General features: G+C 32.6%; 2 protein-coding genes and 1 long non-coding RNA gene across 3 annotated transcripts; all 3 read left to right on the top strand.

Moving 5' to 3' along the window:
- The first annotated feature begins 632 nt into the window (after positions 1–632).
- LOC114398492 lies at positions 633–1,442 on the top strand. Its single transcript, XR_003663607.1, has 2 exons — positions 633–1,145; positions 1,306–1,442. It is a non-coding gene; the product is annotated as an uncharacterized LOC114398492 (long non-coding RNA).
- Positions 1,443–2,332: 890 nt separating this feature from the next.
- Positions 2,333–4,171, top strand: LOC114371909 (probable E3 ubiquitin-protein ligase RHC2A). The gene has a single exon (XM_028329231.1). The coding sequence runs from the start codon at positions 2,833–2,835 to the stop codon at positions 4,006–4,008; it is 1,176 nt and encodes a 391-aa protein (XP_028185032.1). The 5' UTR covers positions 2,333–2,832; the 3' UTR covers positions 4,009–4,171.
- Positions 4,172–16,615: 12,444 nt separating this feature from the next.
- On the top strand, positions 16,616–18,241 carry LOC114398482 (aspartic proteinase PCS1-like). The gene has a single exon (XM_028360692.1). The coding sequence runs from the start codon at positions 16,721–16,723 to the stop codon at positions 18,005–18,007; it is 1,287 nt and encodes a 428-aa protein (XP_028216493.1). The 5' UTR covers positions 16,616–16,720; the 3' UTR covers positions 18,008–18,241.
- The last annotated feature ends 4,420 nt before the right edge of the window (positions 18,242–22,661 follow it).

The following is a 22,661-nucleotide window of genomic DNA, read 5'->3' as shown; positions in this document are numbered from 1 at the left end:
CAATTCCAGCGACCAGTGCCTATGAGGCCTACAGCATCTAGAAAGAAAACAACAAGAAGTTGTGTGCATGAAAGACCACAATATCACTTGAAGCATACAAGACTCATTCATTGTGGCTCAAACAAGCACAACACTTCCCTACTAAGGTTCCTCAACCGTTGCTGTGGATTGTTTTGGAAACAGAGAATAATATTCGAGAGATATTACAGATACTAAGGAATTGTTGTGCGTTTCAATAAGTATTTCTATGATAAAAAAAAAGGATCAATAAGAACTATAATTTTTTTTAATAGGAGTAGCGGGAACACCCCTAACAAACTCTTATTTGGAACTTAAATACGCTAAAATAACGTTACTTATAGAAATTATAAATCCGTTTAAATAAGTATTTTTATGATCTTAATCGTGAATTAGATGCTTTGAACGAGGCTTATGGATTAACAAATTAGTCTATAGGACAGAAATGTTAAAATAAATATAAGTTAGTATTTATTTGCTTTATTTTTTCGTAATAATTTTATTTTCTAGTTTTAAATATTTTCATCAATTAAATGGGCCAACCCACTAAGTGGTGGTCTAAAGTGGACTAGGGTAGATTATTTAAGGGATCTTCCATTGCACTCTTAATTTTACTTCTCACACCTCCCATTTGTATTTTTGTAATTCCCCTAAAGTATGCTTTTCTAGTTTGTAATTCTCCCACCTTCCTAGTTTCTCTTACAACCCTTCTCAGTTCTCACCCTTTTTTTTTTCCTTTATCATCTTTTCCTGCTTCTCCAGCATCTTCTTGTCTCAAACGGATTCAGATGAAATTTTATTTTGTAATAATCCATAACGGCCTCTCTCTTCTGCCCGAAAGGCACTGTCTTTCTCCTCATCTTCAGCTCATGCAGATCTGACAAAATAAAACAAAGATAAACAGTGAAGGGAGCAAGGAAGGAGGGGAAGAGGGATCTGCGTGTGAACCTCGCAATCTTTTGACCCATATCGGCGCCGACACGATGTCTTTGTACCCAGATCTGAACTGCAACTTCGATCTCCGATTAGCGATGCCGTATAGCAGGATCTGCGAGCGAACCTCACCCACAGCCATGGATGGTGAGATCACGAGCAAGGTGATTGAGTTGGTGATATTTTGGTTTGAGGTATTTTCTTTCTCTAATTGATGTCTCTTTTATATGATTTTGTTGGTCACATTGTGTCTGTTGATTGAGCATAAATTGAGCATGACTAGATTCTGTTGACTTGGTTTGCTTGACAATTGAACTTAATTGGGTTCTGTTGGAGAGTGATATTGTTTTGCAGAGCAATGAAGGTCATAATTTTGCATCACTGTGCATAGTTCCTTAGGCCTCTTTTTACCGTGAACATTTGCAATTCAAGAAGAAGATGACTGTATTTTCGACAAATAAATCTCTAAAAATCATGTGCCGCTCATTATACGGAGCTCGGTGTAATGGTATGACAAAAATTAAGGATGTTTTTGTAGGAGTAAAAAATGGAGAAGTATAAGATATAATTAGAGAACGAGCCCTGGTGTAGCGGTAAAGTTGTGCCTTGGTGACTTGTTGGTCATAGGTTCGAATCCGGAAACAGCCTCTTTGCATATGCAAGGGTAAGGCTGCGTACAACATTCCTCCCCCATACCTTCGCATAGCGAAGAGCCTCTGGACAATGGGGTACGAAGTTTTTTTATAAGATATAATTAGTCCAAACCTTAAGGAAGATTTCTATAATTTATTCCATTAATTATGGTTAATATTAACCAGTTTACAGTCAATCATTGTAAGGCATTTTAATAATCACATGGTACAATAAATCACTTGTTAGACAAAGTTAATACTATTAGACACTTTAATAACCTCACATTACTATTAATTACTTGTTGATAATAATTATAGAAAATCACATTCATTTACTCTTAACTATTCATGGGATAAAGTTAATCATATTTACAAATGTAATACATGTGATTAAATTTTATTTGTCCAATAAGAACTTTTAATATAATAATTAAACTAATAAAATTCAATATTTACTCAGAATTATTAAAAAAACAACTTTATTTATAATCATTCATAAAATATTTTGTTTTTGCTCTCTACACTCTTTAGTGTTGAAAGGAGGGATATCAAAAGTAACTTATATAAATCATTATATCATTGTTGATTTTATATAAATTATTTTTTGATTGTTTTTCTCAACTCTTGTGAAAATTAAATAAGATTAAGAAGATAATTAAATGATTTATATTTTAACATGTTATAAAAGAAATATAATATGAGATTAATTTTGATGTAGATCCGTTCAACTAAACACATCCAAAATCTCGTTGATGAAAATCGGTTTTAGTACTTAAAATAACATTTCTATTTTTCTATATTAAATTGAATCAGCAAAACTGTAAGTTGACACAGTTTATAACTTAATAAAATAAATAAACAATTAACAAAAAAGAGAGAATCTTCCGTTTCGCTATTCTCAGACCAAACCTCCCAGGTAATAGCAAAGTGCCAGGCTGTAATCTAGCAACAGCATAACATAACTCATAAAACTCAAAACTGTTCCATTCATCCAACGCTCTACACGACGTGCCGTGCAACCAACAACGTTGGCGACACGCCAAAACAACAAAATGTCGTTTTTTTCTGTTATCTTCTTCAACGCCATACCATGAAACCCCAACCTATAATCCTTTCATCTTCTCTTCTCCAACATCGAAACCAAGACGATGCGTAACTTCAACCCTTCCAGCAGTACTACTCTTTCTCCCTCTAATTAATACGTCTCGTATAAACCATACCGCACGTACGTATTCGTAACTATACGTAGATGTCTTCCCATTGGTGTCACCGGTGCAACAAATTTGTGAGAGCATGGAGACAAGAAATAATGCCGGTTTGTCCCGATTGCGACAGCGGATTCGTCGAAGAGATCCAACCTTCGAACCGCTCCGTCCACCACGTGGAAACCCGCCGCCGTAGGTTCCCGACGGGGACGGCAATGTACATGATCGGCCACAGTTCTAATAACTCCGACTACAACCCCCGTTCCTCTCGCCGTCATCATTGCCGGTACGTTACCAGCCACCGGTCACCGCTTAATCCGGTCATCATGCTCCAGAGCGAGGGAACAAGCCGGGACCGTGGCTCCGGCTTCGACCTTTTCTTCGACGACGGAGCCGGTTCCGGTCTCCGACCACTCCCTCCGAGGATGTCGGAGTTTCTCCTCGGAACAGGGTTTGACCGTGTCATGGACCAGCTTTCCCAGGTGGAATCGAACTCCGGCATGGGAAGTAACGACCAGCATAACCACGCGCCGGCGTCGAAGTCCGCCGTGGAGTTGCTCCCGTCGATCGAGATCGACGAGACTCACACGGCGACTGAATCGCACTGTGCGGTTTGCAAGGAGCCCTTCGAGCTTTCCACCATGGCAAAGGAAATGCCATGCAAACACATATACCACGCGGAATGCATCTTACCGTGGCTAGCAATTAAAAACTCGTGCCCCGTGTGCCGGCACGAGTTGCCGTGCGAGAATGTCGCACGTGCGAGATTGGAGCGCGTGGAAGAGGAGGAGGAGGAAGAGAACAACAACAATGTGGGATTAACGATTTTGAGGTTACCCGGTGGAGGGTTTGCCGTGGGGAGATTAGGAAGAAGAGAGGGTGAGAGAGAGGTTAACGTGCCTCTTGTGTACACGGAAGTGGATGGTGGGTTCAACTTCAACAACGTTGTTGTGGGTGAACCGAGGAGGGTTTCGTGGTCGGTGTCGGAGTCTAGAGGGAGCAGAAGAGGTGGCGCGTTTAGGAGAATGTTTAACGGTTTGTTTAGTTGCTTGAGAGGTGGTGGAGTTGGCCCTAATCGTTCTTCTAACACTTCGAGAACTACGGTGATGAGGAGTAATAGTTTTAGGGCTTCTTCTCGTCCTAATAACGTGGGTCCCTCTCCACCTTCTTCGCGTAGGACTTGGTCAATGGATGTCAACGAGGGAACCAGACCATGGTAATAATTATATGTAACATCATTTGGTATATGTATGGATAATGTTTTCGGATAGTTTGTAATTAATGATCTGAAGCGCCTTCATCATGTGTTGTTCTCGTATATGCTTTTTTCTTACTTGTCATTTGTAAATTAAGTTTGATTAGCTTCAGTGTTTGTCTTGCAAATTCGTGTTCCTTGCCATTGCTTTCCTCTAGAAATCTGCATCATAAGCATAGGCATGCATGCTGCTCTGAATTGGTTGCTGATGACTTAACTGAAAGTTCAGCAACATCACTTATGCCATGATTCGATCTGCATGGTTTTCGTGGCTGGTAAATTCACATGAAAGGAAGATTGAGTTCCATTATATGTGAAGATAAAAGAAGTTTGACAAACTTCGTATAAAGTTATTTTAATCGTCTACGACCATTTGCATTTTTCATTTTTGGTTTTTGTATATATGCATATGTTAAAAATATATCACAAAATTAGAAAGATAACTTTTATTAATTTAATTTTGAGCTCAATAGACATTTATCAAGAATAACATTTAGAGAACCTAAAAAATTCCAGAAAATGCATGGGTAATCAAGGGTAAAACTGTAAAAATGAATTGTTAGGCCTGGGTGCTAATGTTCAAAAAGTAGGTTAGGCGGGTTAGCCTGATTTTCATATGATTATATATACATATACACTCCAGGTGCTATGTGATAGCTTAAGAGAAAAAGAGAAAAGTACATAAAATATGATAATTGAGAAATGAAGATAAAATAAAAATGTTTCAAATTTGTAAGTGTCTAAATATAAGAACTCTTCTTATATAGAACATAAATTTGTTAGTCCAACTTAGTCCTGATCAAATTGCTCATTTTTTTTTTTTACAGAAATTGATCTAGTTTTGCGCGCCCATATATATATATATATATATATATATATATATATATATATATATATATATATATTATGAAAAATAAAAATTAAAACTTAAAATATTGGACAAAATAAGGTTGATGGTTTTCGGACTTGTATTTTATGGACCACTTTAGTTAATTGGACTGGCCAAATTGAGTCACTTTTTTAGTCTCAAATTAAAGAGTTTAACTCTATTTAGCCTATTTTGAATCATCAAATTTATCAATTTTGATCGTGTTAATATGGAGTGCTTGAAAACTTGCATTTGCATCCTATATACTGGTGGAAACACATCATCACACCTGTATGTCCCCATTTATATTTTGTTATTGTGTTTCCATATGCTAAAATTAATATATTTTTGTAATTTATCTATAATGTATTAAATTGTATGTTGATTTTATTATTTACATTGACACTTGTTTGTTTGTATTTCTATTATGTGATCACATTCCTATTGTGTTAAAGTTGTATTAACTTTTCTTGAATTAATATTTAGCTTATTATGCGTACCATGTTTTGCTTTTTATGTTATAGATAAATATTAGTTCATATTGAATTTGATGCAAATATCACTTCTAAAATATTATTGATCGTGCTAAAAAATATTATTATTTATTCTTATTATTGATACAAAAATTATGTAGATTTTTTTTATCCTGCAATTGTTACAAATATTTATCCAAGTTAAAAATTTAAGATTTCTTAAATTCAACCAATTAAGACTTTGAACATAAGAAAACATTATTAATATTTAATTTTAAATTAAATTTAAACCCAAGATAAAATAATGGGTAAACAAAGTAGACCAAAAAAAAACTTTAATTTTCTTGTATCTTCTCACACAATGTTGTAGAAAAAAATACAAATAATAGGTAAAATTAATAAAAAGGAAAATAATATGTCAAGTTTAAGCAAGTAAAGAGATACTAATTTTGATACTATTTGACACTACATATAGGTGCCTTAAACAAAAATAAAATGTAAAAAAGAAAAGCTAATTAAACTAATAATAAAAAAGTATAATGACAAATCTTTGTCTATCTATGAATTATTCCAATTTCAATTTTTCTTCTTCTATAATCCATCAAGATCAATGTTATTCTGTCTCCATTGAAAGATTCTTCGGGACATTTGTCTTCTTTGGCAAATCAAAATGCATTTATTTCTTTAAGTTAATTATTGCATCATGATTTTGTCTAGGAGTACATACCTTAGTTTAATTCAGAATGTACACAAAAAAATCATTTTATCTTTTAAATATAGAACAGAGTTGCACCTACCTTTCATTTTTTCAACATGATGTCTTTCATTGTTTAGACATGCTTTTGCTTAAAGGATTTTCACCATTCCTAGCAATGTCCAAATTGATGAGATATACACTAATTAAATTCTCCTTTTTGGAGTAAAACAAAATACCTTAAATCCAAATTAAAAATTTGGGATCAGTAAGTCCAAAATGATAAAATGCAGAGAGAGATGATGGTTCAAACTGCTAGAGAAAAAATTGGAGGAAGTACAATACCGAAATTTCGTGTCCCAAAGGTAGATGCTGTAGATCTTAGGATGTTTATCGCTCCAACCCAACCTCTCTATACTATATCATTTGTACATGTAAACACAAAAACTGGCCTAGGTTAAAACTAAGGTAAAAGACCAACGAAACTATGAAAATGGAGAAAGAGAAAGTTGAAGTAGGTACCTTGCTTAATCCAACAAGAATAAAATCAAATAAAAATGCTTCAAAAATTTGTGTACTCACACCAAACAAAATGCTTTAAAAAATAATTAACAAAAAGCTCATAAAAACACATCTATATTGAAAAATCAATCCCTTAGGTCAAACGTGCATGGTTGCATATGTATCAACACAATAAAATAACCTTAGAAACCATAAAGTTCATTAGGTAAAAATAGAAATGGATGAAGAATAAAATAACAAATATAACAATATTATGTTCTTCAATTCCAGTTTTATGAGAAGAAAGATGGATAAAAAATGAGAGTTGTGCGAGATAAAGTGTGAAAGTTGTTACTGATGAAAAACTATATATAATTTTTTGTATGAAAGAAAGAGAAAATAATTAAATGAAAAGTGAGAGAAAATTAAAAGGAAACTGTCATGTATTCATATATGCGGTTATATTAGAGGAAAGGTAAGGTGCGATTTCGTTTGCCTGTTCTAGGACAGGTAGGCATATGCTGTTTAACTTTTCTTTATATCAATTTAAATTTTATACTTTTCTTCCTATTTTATTTATTAACTATTTCATACATTGCAATTGCAATAAGGGGTTTCAGAAAAATTGAAGGACAAAGTCGTATTGTAAAAAGAGTGACCAAAAGACAGATTGTGTATTTCCTTTATTTATTGTTATAAACATCTACTTTTCATCTTCATTTCTTTGATATGTTGAGGGCTCAAGCCCAAAGGAATAAAATATATTCCAAAGAGTAGTTATATATATATAAAAAAAATGATGATTAGACAAAGATGACAATTTATAAGGTTTGGATAGGATCCTATATTATCTGTTTTTATATCTGCATTTGAAAAAATTCATACTCGAACTTGTACCTGTGTGAGTAGTAAATTTATCCTCATCCATGTACCCATTGAGTATCTATATACTCATACCCACGACCCACAAATCACACTTTACTTATGTAGTTAACAAATCAAAAAATATATTAATTAAAAAAACTACTACAAGTTAAAAATTCACTCTTAAATAATTCAAACATAACTTTAAAAACATCTACGCATAATATTAAAAAAAGCAAACAAAACATGATTCCTCCAAACTTAAGTAACAAATATATAACATTAAAAAGATAATCATCTAGCATAACAATTCTTAAAGTTAATGTTCTAATCATTTAACGAAAATTCTAATTAAGCTTGAATATCATGTGACGACGATACTTTCTAAAACCTATCAACAAACTCATAAATTTATACATGAAAGTTATTAGAGAGATTCGAGGGGTATACCAGTGGACCATGAACCACCACATAAGGAAGTCTGACACCACACTTTAACTCAAAACCTTAAGGCTCAGGTTTATGGGACATCTCCCCCTCAAGTGTGAGTTTCTTCCACATGGTAGTCTCTCCCTCTAGCGAAAGTCTTTATCATCCACGAGTATAGCCATTCTGACCACCTACGGTACTTGCACCACCGCTCCATCTGCAGGGCACGCTGCGCCGCCATCTTACTCGTCTGAGTCAATCACCAAGTCGAACCATCGACTCTGATACCAATTATTGGAGAGATTTGAGGGGTATACCTGTGAATCACGAGCCATCACATAAGGAAGTTTGATACCACACTCTAACCCAAAACCTTAAGGCTCAGGTTTATGGGTTTTCTCCTCACTTATATGATGCTCAATCTTTTCACTTCTACCCAACATGGAACTTCACCTCACACTTGTAACTCAACAAAAGTAAGTAATAATTCATTATTTTTAAATAGAGTGAAACAAATATAATATAATATAATGTATGTTACCATCATTCTACACAACAATATTAGGGATTTACAAGTCAACTCAAAACCAAAATGATATTTGAAAGAATATGAATAATATTGGCATCAACATAAAAGTGCTAATTGAAATTTACAAACCAAAATCATGATTGTATCCAATGGTCCCAACATAAAAGTGATAGCATGAAATAAAATCAATATGGCACATCATTAATAGTTAGTCCAATAACCCCAATTATGACATCAACACTAGAAATTGAAAGCATGATCCGTGACTTTAAAATACCAATTGAATTAGAAAATATAATTATTTTTTTACATAAAAGTATATGTATAATATAAATTATTTACTGAAGTAACATATTTTAATTATGCTAATATATATATATATATATATATATATATATATATATATATATATATATATATATATATATATATATATATATATATATATATATATATATATATGAGATGTGCGGGGTAGGGCAGGGTGGATACTATAGTACCCATACCTGCACTCATCCCTGCAACGTTTTGCATGTAAATACCTGCTCCCAACCCCAACCCCAATAAGCGGGTAATTACCTTCGTTGCTTACAGATATTTTTGTGAATATCCACAGGTTTGGATCTATTTTTTCATCCCCATTATTAGATACTCAACAATCTATTAGACACTTATCATAGTGATAAAAGAGAAAAATATAAAAATAATAAATCATATGATATTATAGAGAAAAATTAAGATAAGCATAAGTGATGTTGTTAATCGATTGACAAGTGTATCAATTTGTGACAAGTAGTAAAGTACTCGAAAGTCTAAGTGTCGAATCCGCAGAAACTTTATTTGTACTTAGATTGATTGATGCAAACTCAATTTAAAAATAATAGAAGAAGTAGAAGAAATAAAGATGTAGAAGAAAAGATAAATATTTAAAGATAAAAATAGAAGATAGAAAAGATAAAAGATTTGAATTAAAAGATGATAAGATAAAAAAAGACAGAAGATAAAGAAAGATAAGATAAAAAATAAACGATAAAATAAGATAAATCAAAGATATGAAATTTGAAGTATAGAAGGTAAAAGGGAAAATAACAAGAAAATTAAACAATGACTTTTGTGTTAAGGGTCTGTTCAGAATAAGACAATGTTGGGACCTAGCATGCATAACTAGCCTTGATACAATTTTAATGATGTTCTCTATTAAATGTTTTTCCAATTTCCACCTCACATATGCTAATATACTCAACCCGGATTCCTCATGCTGAAAAGTCTAATTTATATATTCTCTCTCCCAAATCTCCTTTGCAAAGATAGAATAATAAACAACATTAAGTAAAAAGATGCTATGCAGAGGCACAACAAAATCACACTATCCCTAACCATGTAATGTTGAGATGTTCTTTTCCAGTTCTTTTAGACATTACCACTTCCCAATGAATAATCCCTAAAACAGATGCATGGATGGCTAAACCACACAATAACAATAAAAGCAAGAAAGAATAATAGAAACTGAAATTGCATTAATAGATAAGAAGAACAATTATATTACAAAAGCTTTTGGCTGTCAGGTCCCAACTGAGGGGGTTTAGCCTCTCATAATAATAAGAAGCTTTACAATTCAAAGGCTAAGGGAGTGATAGATGACAAGTAACAAGGCAAAACATGGGGGAGAATGGCTAAGAAGAAGATTTCCCTTTTCCCCTAAGGGAGAGGCTCAGGATATGGATTTATGCACTGGAAGACTCTAAGACTCGGTGTGTTTCTTCCTTGGCTTGATCCCCTTTTTATAACTGTTGTAATAGACTTGGGCTTGATACAAAAAATCTTCCTAGCTTATTTATCTTTTTGATATCTTTTGGATCTTTTTTTTATTTTAATCTTTTCTTTTTATATCTGCAAGCCATAGATAAGAAAAATATCAATTCATATCATTTAAGTTAAAAATAATTGCTAAATAAATATCTTTAAAGATATTTTTAATATATTTTTATTATAAAAAATAACTCATATTTAACAGTTATCAGATGTATATATATATATTAGTGAAGTGTATATAGTGAGATGTTTCCACCAAAAAAAATAGTGTGAAATGTCCAAATAGCATTCCTCATAAAAGGGATACCCTTGATGGACCAAAAAGAGAAATAATCATGGTTTTTTTCATAGAAATAATCGGGGTATTTATAGTTCCCTTAAAATCAATTTATATAGCTGTTTTGAAAAATATTTCTTCATGATCGAGTCAACCTAATCCAAAACATTCAAGTAAAATGTAAAGTTTAACCTGTCTTTGAAGATAAGAGATAAAATTATTTATTATCGTCAATCGACCTCATTTTGATATTCTATGATTAGTGCATTTATGATATATCAATATGTTTCATCATATTCTTATAATCTCAAAATGTGATTAAGTCTAAATTAGCTAGATCTTATTAGAATATTCCCTTTAATTCCACAATTTTTGTCTCGAATTGAATCAATATTGACATATAGGATATGGCTCGGATTATAGTCTAATAATTACACTTGTCCCCTATTAATGAGACATGACACATAATACGTATGATGGTCCGTCCGATCTTGCTATGTGTACAATCCCCTACTCTTAAGCACAAGATGTATAAATAAAGTCTTGAAGTATTCACATCATGAACCGTCCAATTTGATCTAAGTGTATACACTACCGCTAGCCTTAAGCACAGTGTGCATAAAGGCTAGAAGCGTTCACAATAGAGTCCGATCCGATTTAGCTACGTACGACAACTATATTAATTAAATCCTAAATATTAAAATAATATAAAACTTAATTAATAGAAATTGTAGATTGTATACTCCTCTTTTTGAAATTTAAACCTATCAGTTTGCCACCCTTTCAACAAAATTTTTAGAAATTAAGATAATGACATCGATCAATTAGCCGTCTTTGGGTAGTAAATAAAACTGATCAGAATTGCAAATACATAAAGACGTGTCCTCTCTCCTTCTCTCGTTGAGAAATTGCTGCCAACCATTTAAATAGTATGATTAAATTTCATAATTCAAATCCAAACGCTCCATTTGTTTAATCAATAGCAAATTTGAACGGGTATTGAAAGCCTTTATACCTAAAATGGCACACCGTAGTCCACAGATGATGAGATGAGAACAAAATGTATCAACAAATGTCATCCATCATTAATTAAAAAGATGGATCTCTTCTTTCTATTTCAACCGAAAATAGAAAGAAAAGGCTGTGAAGTACTAAAGCTCGTGGCCTATAAAATCCCAAATAGTTAGCTTTTGGACTTTCAATTTGATTCAGTTGCTACACCCACATATAACAGTGTCATTATGCAAATTTCAAACCAAAAGACCAGAATAAAAGCAGTTATATTTGAAGCTTGATTGCTTGGATGGTCCCATCTTAATCTTAAGGTAGCTGTAATTAAGGGACTTAAATGGCTAAAATGGACAACAAGATGACCACTTGGAAGCCTATAGTTTTTTGTTGTTGACAGCTAGAGTTTGAATAAGTGAGAAATTGTCCTTAGGATTTATGAGCAAAAGCTTGAGTTATGGGTTTAGCTTCCGAAATTGTGCTGCTATGTATGCGTGTGTCATCAAAGCATTCATCGTTTTGTGTAGAAAGCCAACAACAATTGTAGAGAAGGACGAAAGGGTTATAAATGTTGTAAATGAGACGTGGCAATAATGTCACGAAGGACGCTTCCAAATGTGAAAGAAATACACCGAAATGAGCCTGTTCTTTGTAGTTATTATTTAGAGAAAATGGTTTCGCAGATGAGGAATTTTTTTTCCCCATTCCAGAAGTTCTTCCTGCATTTAATATCAAAACCATTTTTTTTCTGTGACATTGACCGAAAGAGATTGCTGTGAGACTATAGGCCCCTTCAAAGTTGGAATGAAGATCCTTTCTATACGAGCATGACCGTGATCGATGGTATGGGCAATTTGTCCAATATATAAACTCCATTTAATTTAACTGAAAAATTTATTTTTCTCTAAAAACCATATATTTGAGGAACGAGGATAAAGTGATGTAGGGGAAAGAGAAATCAGGAAATTACGTCGAGAAGGCTACATTTCAAGGGTTTAAAATATATATTTTACCCAGTTTTTCAAGAGAAAATATTTAACATGTGCTCACCGAAATATTTAAATAACTAAATTATGAATTAATTAAAATGTACTTATTATAGAAGAAAAAAATATGTTGTCATCTAATCTAATATAGTTGACAACATACATCAAATTTATAAAAGACTTATGCTTAATTTTTTTATTGATTAATATTAATTGTTATTTTTGTTAAAATGTTAACCTGTAACTTTTTTTCTTCTTCCTTCGATCCTCATAAAACACATATGAAGAAGAGTGAAAATTTTAAATATGATTAAGTTTTAAATAAAAAAATTAGTAGTATAAAAACTAATTTAAAACTGAAATTTATAACTGGAGATCAAAGACTTCAATCACGGTAGTTAAAAATGATAGTATATAAAATTAGTACAATATAAACATTAAATTCCTAAAGTATTACTTAATTTGCATTAAAATGTTTAGATATATATATTTAAATCTCACCAAAATTAAGCGTTCATTTATAGAGGATCCACCATTCACCAATATATTTGTATATAAGTAGTGCCCCAGCAACTGTTTCTAGCTAGCCCTTTAAGCCAACGGTGCCAATAAGGTAACAGATCAAGGTCCCCTCACAGTGAATTTTGAAGATTTCCACAGGGTTAAATGTTTTCTTCTTCAAAATGTATCCATTCCTATAAAAAGACGTAAATTGCTTTCATGCAAGACTAATAGAACCCTAAGTAGCTAGCTACAAGGGTCCATGACTATGCAAGAGTTATGTCTGGCGTATCCAAGATGACAGTCAGTTTTCTAAATGATATATATTGCATTATTGTCATGTCTGAAGTCAATACCAATTAGCCAATGGCTATGTTATACCATATGTAGTCACCACTCACCACTTCACGAGTCACATTCTGCATTGTTTGTTCATTACTGTACAGCCAGGGCAAATAGCCCTTCAGGGCCTTGATTCCCGAGGTACACCTAAAAAAGTTTTTTCTTATTATTCATCATTATGTACGTGTGTGAGTGATGTAATAACATATTAAGGGTGTACTTCAATGTTAAATAAAGTATAAGTTTTATAAATTTTTTAGTATTGTGTTCCATTCTTACAAATAAAAATATTATTTATGTAATACAATTAATAATTTTAGTAATATGACCGAAAAAATAGTCTCATACATATTAAAGAGTAAGGTAAAAATCTTTTTTATGGTTACTTTGACCCTCCTAATTTTTTTGGACAATAATCACATTGAAATTCGAATCTACGACTATATAAATATTATTTCAACCCCACTACTACAGCGATCCGGTAGTTCTAGACCCTTGTATAATTTAAACAATATGTATAATTTTGATTCGTTTATTTTTTTATTTTCAACTTTTTAATCATTTGAATTTACTCTCTTAAATCACATCCTAAAAATAGCCGAAATATAAATAAGGTGTGGTGTATTGTTAATTTGTATAAATTAGCAAAGAAAACTGTACTTTTTAAGTAAAAAATATATATTTTATTGGATTAAATCAATAATATATATATCTCACACTTCTATTACACTTATTTCAATTATTGGATTAAATTTTAAGACTGTGAGAAACTATCAGAAATAAATGTATGTAATTAAAATTATGAGGACTTAAACTACACATTGACTAAGGGTATGTTTGGTTTAGGAAGGAAAATGGAAAGAGAAAAAATGAGTAAAAAGTGACATGATTTTGTAGGTTATTTGATAAGAAAGAAAATGAAAAGAAATAAAGTTTAAAAAAAATTCTTAATTAATTTTTTAACAAATAACAAAATCAAAATATGATATAAAATAATGAACATAAAAGAAAACTAGTGGAAGGAGCACAATTTTTATTTTTTATTTTATTTTTGTTGTTCAAGTACGTCCACTTCCTCTTGTTTCAAGCAGAGTTATAAAGTATTAAAATTGAATTAAATCATTTTTTAACTATTGGTAACCTCTATCTAAGTTCGGTTTTTTATTTCCTTATCATTGTCGATACCTTATTAAGACAACCTTTTTTTTAGAATTATTATAGACAAACTTAAAAACAAAATAAGAAGATATAAATCTATTGCAAACTTTCAGAATCCCAACTTACTAGCCGATTCCTATGACATTATTGATAGATTCCCACTAAATTATAATGACTTTGATTAAGTTGCATTATCGGTGTGAATTTTCTCTCTATATATATATAAAAAATTGGTGAAACCTCTATATATAAATATTATTGTCTAATTTGGTGTTGCTATCTCATTTATTAAATTTGACTATATTAATTCATTATTAAATAAGATATCCAACTCTTATTAAATTAGATGTCGAACTCATATTGCCTATCAAAATTATATAGTGAGAGACCTTGATTAAGGTTTTTGTATTTCTCTTCATATGATCCTATCTCACATAAGCGAATTTATTTTTCAATAAATAACTGCAACACATCATTAAATTAAATATAGTGAATACAAAACTTCTTCCCTAAAAACATCAAATTTAAATTATAATCATAATTATAGTACAACACGATTGAAATACTTGTATTAGTATCTTGCAACTTAATGTTAAGCAACTCTTAATTTTTTTATTTTAAATTAAATGAAAAATTTTCAACAATTTTTTTATATCTTCTCCGCTCGATCACAAGAGGCTAGACATCACCAACTACTGATGCTAGCAAGACACGTACTGTATCATTTGCCAATCAAAATTAAAGCAGATATATCTAAATCAAGTTGGAGACTTTCGTATTCTATTTGATTAACTGATTCATACTATATAGCATGCAATCAACTTGGCTGCTCTGACTAATCACATCATGCATTAAGATTAGCGCGTGTGGCAAAAATTTCAAACATTAATCTTTAATAACTAGCGATAGTGAATTAATCGACAAGGTTTAACAGACCATTTCATATCTCTAAGCAGTAGTTTTTGGTGGTTCTTAGCACTTCCGGATTTTCCTACAACACTGCACTTTTTGTCTATTCTTTTTTTTCCTTCCAGAGCTCCCTTTTCCAAAGAAATTAAAGTGTCGGTAGCACCAAATCAACATTGCCTATCCTTTTTATTCTAATCTTTTGCTCACTTTTAAAATTAGCCATGTGTTCAAGCTCGTCATATATATTTATCTCTATGAATATGCATTCGACAAATAAGATAAGATACCTAAAGAATTACTAGACACATTTTATCATAATCTAGAAAACGCCACGCTGTTTAACATTAACAATGCGTAACCATCAAACAGCAACGACAATTACATTTCCACGTACTGTTCGTAATCAAATTAAATGTGACATCCTACCGACGATTTAATTGTAAGAACTATAATCAACTTATGATTTTTCACACATTGACTTTGATTTGTGAAACTAGAATGCAATCTCTATACAACAATAAAAGCACTCACTAATCAGAGTGGTAGACAATCACTCTCATATGTAGTCTCAACCAGTCAAGTACTAATTAAATAATTAACCGTGTCATGCAGCCAAATGCTACACAAGAAGAACAATCAACACAATGTCGAAGGTTGCATACCGTCATCTTTTTGTTGTTCAAAAAAAAAAATTCTCAATACTATCAAACAGATCACTAATGACAATTTGGACTTAAAATTTCACTCAAAAGATTACTGTGCAATTAAGCCTAGCTAGAATGCAAACCACGATCGAGTAGTTTCACACTTTCACCTTTTTTTTAAAACTAGCAAACAAGACATTCATTTTCCACTGAATGTCACGACACGAATTCTCATCCAATCCAGCTAGACATGAGAATCTTTAGAGAGCTCCACCACACCTTCACACGGTGACTGTCTCATGGGAGAGGATCTGAATTTCCTATCGTTGGAAAAAAACAGACATTCATGCAGTGAAGGATAAGAATCGTCTGATAAAGATCTGATGATTTACAAATTATTTTGATAAATTTAATTTAAAAACACTTTTATAATACTGTTAATTAGATGGCTCATATTCTCGACCGTGTCACTGTGTGAAAGCAGGGAATCCAAATCCTTGACGAGACAATCCAATCCAATCCAATCCAACAGAGACCCCTTCCCCATCTCTCTCCCCCACCTTAATTTCTCTCTCTCCACTTTTAATATCAACTGAAAGTTCCAACTCATGAGAAGCAAAGCAAATAAAATCAATCCACCAACCAACACAAAACCTGAATCAATATTATTCTCAACTAGATCATGGCCTCTTCTAACTCCTCTCTTTCTCTCCTTCTACCTTCTCTCACAACCCTCATTCTCCTCCAAATTCAAACATGTGTCTCCTCATCACAATTAACACAAAAACCCCTCCTTCTGCCTCTCAAAACACAAACACAAACACCTTCACGTAAGCTCTCATTCCACCACAACGTCACACTAACCGTCTCACTAACCGTAGGCTCGCCCCCACAGAACGTTACCATGGTCCTCGACACAGGCAGCGAACTCTCCTGGCTCCACTGCAAAAAACTCCCAAACCTAAACTCAACCTTCAACCCCCTCCTCTCTTCTTCCTACACTCCAACCCCATGCAATTCTTCCATCTGCACCACTCGAACCCGAGACCTCACTATCCCCGCTTCCTGCGACCCCAACAACAAACTCTGTCACGTCATCGTCTCCTACGCCGACGCCTCCTCCGCCGAGGGCACCCTCGCCGCCGAAACCTTCTCCCTTGCCGGTGCCGCGCAACCCGGAACATTATTCGGCTGCATGGACTCCGCCGGGTACACCTCCGACATCAACGAGGATTCCAAAACGACAGGTTTAATGGGCATGAACCGAGGATCCCTCTCGTTGGTAACACAAATGTCGCTTCCGAAATTTTCCTACTGCATCTCTGGGGAGGACGCTCTCGGTGTCCTCCTCCTTGGCGACGGGACGGACGCCCCGTCGCCACTGCAGTACACCCCTTTAGTGACGGCGACAACCTCGTCGCCGTATTTCAACCGTGTCGCGTACACGGTCCAGCTCGAGGGGATTAAGGTTTCGGAGAAACTCCTGCAACTTCCGAAGTCGGTGTTCGTGCCCGACCACACCGGAGCGGGTCAGACAATGGTGGATTCGGGCACCCAGTTCACTTTTCTTCTCGGGTCGGTCTACAGTTCCCTGAAAGATGAGTTTTTGGAGCAGACGAAAGGAGTGCTGACCCGAATCGAGGATCCGAATTTCGTGTTCGAGGGGGCGATGGACTTGTGCTACCACGCGCCGGCGAGTTTTGCGGCGGTGCCGGCGGTGACGCTGGTGTTCTCGGGGGCGGAGATGAGGGTGTCAGGGGAGAGGCTGTTGTATAGGGTGAGTAAAGGGAGTGATTGGGTGTATTGCTTCACTTTTGGGAACTCTGATTTGTTGGGAATTGAAGCGTATGTGATTGGGCATCATCATCAGCAGAACGTGTGGATGGAGTTCGATTTGCTCAAGTCTAGGGTGGGCTTCACTCAAACCACCTGTGACCTTGCCACTCAACGGCTAGGACTCTCTCCTTAGCTCTTGGACAACCGTTTATAGCCGTCTGATTATGAGAATCTTTTTTTTTTTAATCATTATTCAACCTTCGGATTAGAGATACTACACTGTAGCTGTTATAGGGTTTGGATCACTCTTAACTTTACACCTAAAGTTCCTTTAGGATTCCAGTCTACTTCAACTACAATTGGATTGGGTTTGCTTTATTATTAAAAAAATTACATGAATAAATGTGAATCATACTGATGTTTTGAATATTACAAGAAATTAATTCTGCTTTTGATGAGAAATTGTGTTTGACTTTTCCAAATAAATTTATATAAGTTAAATTGTAATTTTAGATTTCAATTGTAATATTTTATTTATCTAGTCTTATAAATTAGTAATTTGGATTTTCATGATATTATTTTGACTTTTAAAGAATTTCTGATGTAACCATGTAGGTGAATTTGTTTGAGTTAATAGAATCACACAGAGTTTATTCAACACACTTAAAAGAGTAAAATCTGTTCAATTGAATTATGGTGTTGTTTTGGATCTCAATTGCAACACAAGGATTGGGAAAATAAACTTAACTCACTAGGCAAAAAATGTTTCAATCTATGCAATTCACTCATTCATATAATTAAAGACGTTAATTTGTGCATGTAAAGTTATTTAAATCAATTGATGGTATCTGTACATTTTTTTCCAAAACAAGATTAAGTTTCAGTTTTATTATTAATATTTTTTTCCTTTTAATTTGGTCGTTTGAGGGTGTTTGCAATTCAAAATAATTAGGGATAACGTTATTAATTTGTAAAACTAAATCAATGATTTTAATGCACTTAATAATTATTACAATTAACTTAAATTTTAAATAAAATTAAGAGACGAAAAATATAATTCACCATATTTATGACAATGCTAGGGAGCCTTGTCAGTTTTCAATGCAAAATGCGCAAGAAAAGAAGACACCAACATCCATTTAAATCAATTATCATATAATAAAGTCATTGCATGCAATTAGGGGAAAATAAAAGTTCTCATATTAATGCAGGACACATTTTATTTTTTTATGTCGGGAGGGTCCACTAAATAATGTAGGACACATAAGTCATGTGAACAACTAAAACATTCAATTTTGGTTAATTTTGTCAGCGCTGTCACAACGCTCTCTCCATGTTAAGTATGCGGATCCTTGTTGGCTGGCGAAAACTGGGCTTGTCCCGGTATCAATAATTTTTTATTTTTCCTTTGTCTTCTTTTTTTGTTTTATATTTTATGTGCATTGGGTTCAGGTTATTCTTGGGTTTCTGATGAATGCATTTGGGCATGAATATTTAGGCTTGAGTTCAATTTTTTAGTTAATGGAATATAATAATTGTAATCAAATAAAAATATTAGCCTAAAAATGAAATTTCAAATATTCCAATGGTGTAAATTTTAATTTGTATCATATATTCTTTTGATAAATAAAAATTTAGGAGAGAAGATGATGTCTAAATTTAAGGTAAGAAAACATTCACAGCCCTTAGAAGGCTTACAAAAGTACTTTTTTTTCTGACAAATAAAAATATTATATCTTTAAATACAGTATTATTTACTAGTACACATACTAACTTCACCAATATCGGATTGTTTTTATAAGTACCCCACCTTCACCTATATGTTGTACTAACAACTTCACTTTTTTCACTTACCTAAAGCAGATCTAACGAGTATTTTTTTAAAGTATAAAAGCTTGCCTGATCAAATTACCAAAGTAATATAGTTGATCACTATTTAAGTACCAACATTACTAGCACAAGCGTACCATCAACAGCAGGAAAATCTTCTGTTGAAGCCGAAGCATTTAGGTCTTAAATGAGTCCTCCATCCATTCTGAGTCAAATCAATCATCCGTTGTTTTCACACTGTTAACAAGATATATAAAAGAGACAAACATATAGCATGAAAACCATGGTTAATTGTATCATATATTATCAAAAAGGAGTTGTCACCATACAACCAAAAATATTACAAGCAACAATAGTTGCTTCAGCCCCACAATGTATAAATCATAACATTTATCAAATAATAAAACTATACCAGATCATGCAATTCAAACTCATTTATGAAGTTTAATCACCAAATCTCACCACAGCACAAATCAAAATAAATAAAAAAAGTCCCCAGGCGCACATCAAGTTGCAAAGAAAATTGAATATAGTTTTGTATTATATTTTTGGGCTTATTTAAGATCCAATAGTATTTTGAATTATTTGGGCTGATATGTGACCAAGTAAAATGCAAGGCCCATTATAATATACGTTTCTTTCTTTCTTTGTTTTCGTTCACAGAATTGTAAAATTCATAAATAGCACGTAATATATGAATAACGAAAATTATTATATCTTGGGTCCTTGATTGATGATTTTCGAATTTATATAATACTACTTTCTATGTGAATCGTCTTATATGCTACAACTTTATTTTAAGTATTCAATTTTTTTTAGATGCAGTAATTTTGTATTAGGAATGGGAATTAAAAATATATGAATAAGCAAGGATATAGTTATGTTGAAAATTTGCAGTAACACAGTGCGGTGAGTTAATGAACATATCGAGGCCATAAATTCAAAGTTACGTGACATTGCTACAATGCATGTATATGAAATTGAAGGAATATATCGTTATGCATGGCTGATTGTTTGATACATTTTATTGCAATTGGAAGTTATTATCAAACTTGTGTTTTTTTAAAATAATGGACGAGTTTACTTTATAAAATGATGTATTAAAGAAAGTTGTAATGGATAATCAGGCCACTATTATATATTCAACAAACTAATTACACACATACATTAATTTAGTGCTTGCAAGTTTACAATTTATAATGATAATTAGACTTGTGGATAATATTGAATTAATCTTCTATTTTTTTAAGAAAAGAAAAAAGAAAGCCAGCAAAGCTTTATATGGACAGACACACCTCTCCAATTCTACGTTGTTCAGCCTTGCTCTCTACTGCCAGCTAGTGCATGCCTGTTTCTGAGTCCGACTTTGACTCTGACAACTTTTTTAAGCAAATAAACCCATTGTATTTCTATCAATTAATGGAAAATGCTGAGTATTTGATTTAAGATTTAAGATTTAAGATAAGAATCTCTACCCAAAAGAAAAAGATAAGAATATATAACTTAATTTCATTAACATTATACTAAAAAATTATGTTCATAAATAGAAAATTTCAGTTAGTCATGTCATGAATTTCATAAATAAAACATAAAAGGTATATGAAAATCCCCTTTTTTTTCAATCGTCGTTTTAGAATCTTTTCAGTATTTTAGATTTTGTTTTATATTATAAATAATAAATATTATTTATACACATAATCATTGGTATATTAATATATTTAGTAAATTTTTATAAAATATTTTTTATTTGAATAAAACAAATTATTATTAATGCTGGCATTTATCACATGAAAATGATATATTATGATTATAAGGCATGCGTGCAGTGATGTGACTCTTGACCATACGTGGACCTATGTGCCTTAAGGGTTATGTGAAGCCCAACATAACACCTTCTATTCTAACCTTGTTACGTTTTTGTCTTCTACTAGGCCCCCACTTTTTATCCCCGGGCTTTTTCTGTTGTCCAATACTATTATTATACTCAAGCCCGAGGTAACTTCTATTTTAGTTTGGTAGTGTTAAGGGGGCACCTTTATCTTGGGTTTTACTGATGAAAAATGGGCCTAGTACTCTAATCTAAGGGATAAGTAATTTCTCCAACTTCATGGCCAATTTCCTATAAAGGGTATGTAGTTACCTTAACTTTCGGGGGTGGGGTTGTGCACTTGTGCTTACACTAATTTTATTTTAAATTAATAAAATAATATTCATACATTTTTTTCATGTACATCTAAAATGTTGGTTCTGTCCAATGAATAAAAAGATAACTAAAATGCTGGTGCTTTTCTTAATATAAACACAGAAAGAGATTTGATATATGTCATGTCTAATTATTATTTCCATTTTCAATAAAGCAAAGCAAGTGAATTAACAAATGACGAGTGTTGACTAAGAACTAAGACCCAAAAAAGGCTTGAGCTTTTGGAGAGAGTACATGAACTTAGCGAATGTTGCAAAAGGAAACTTTAATGGTTGATATATCTAGATTTTCTATGCTATACATTATTTGAGAAAGAAAAGAAAAAGAAGCGAAACCCTTGTGAATTAAGTTTACAATTGAATTATTAAGAAAAAAACTAATACTTTGGTAAGGTATTTTTTTATGGTAAATGTTACTTTAATGAATAAAAAAACTATAAAATAATATCTTTTAATAAAATATTTAATATTTTTAAATGATTAACCAGACGAATAAATATTTATCTAAGTCTTAATTGGTATGGAACTATACGTTAGCAAAAGGCTCCAAAAATCACAATAAAAAAGTGGGGGAGAGCAAAGTAGGACCATTAAATAATTATGGAATAGGACTATAGGAGCTATCAACTAATTATTAGGTGTGCTGTAGTCCCATAATAATTCAGATGCGCATACTGTTGGATATCTTTCAACAAACTAGACAAAGATGGAAGGAAGTAGGGACGAAGGTTAATGAATTAAAATGGTTTGCTTTTTGACCATAATTAAGATAACTGATCAAATATATGTAGAACACTTAGATGATATAGAGATCA

This window comes from Glycine soja, chromosome 2 (assembly GCF_004193775.1).
Source record: "Glycine soja cultivar W05 chromosome 2, ASM419377v2, whole genome shotgun sequence".
Taxonomy (NCBI): Eukaryota; Viridiplantae; Streptophyta; class Magnoliopsida; order Fabales; family Fabaceae; genus Glycine; species Glycine soja.
The sequence above is the reverse complement of the archived record's forward strand: the minus strand, read 5'-3'. Positions and strand labels throughout refer to the sequence as shown.

Excerpts from the sequence above, each read along its gene's own strand:
- LOC114398482 (XM_028360692.1), top strand. The coding sequence starts at position 16,721 with ATGGCCTCTTCTAACTCCTCTCTTTCTCTCCTTCTACCTTCTCTCACA.
- LOC114371909 (XM_028329231.1), top strand. The coding sequence starts at position 2,833 with ATGTCTTCCCATTGGTGTCACCGGTGCAACAAATTTGTGAGAGCATGG.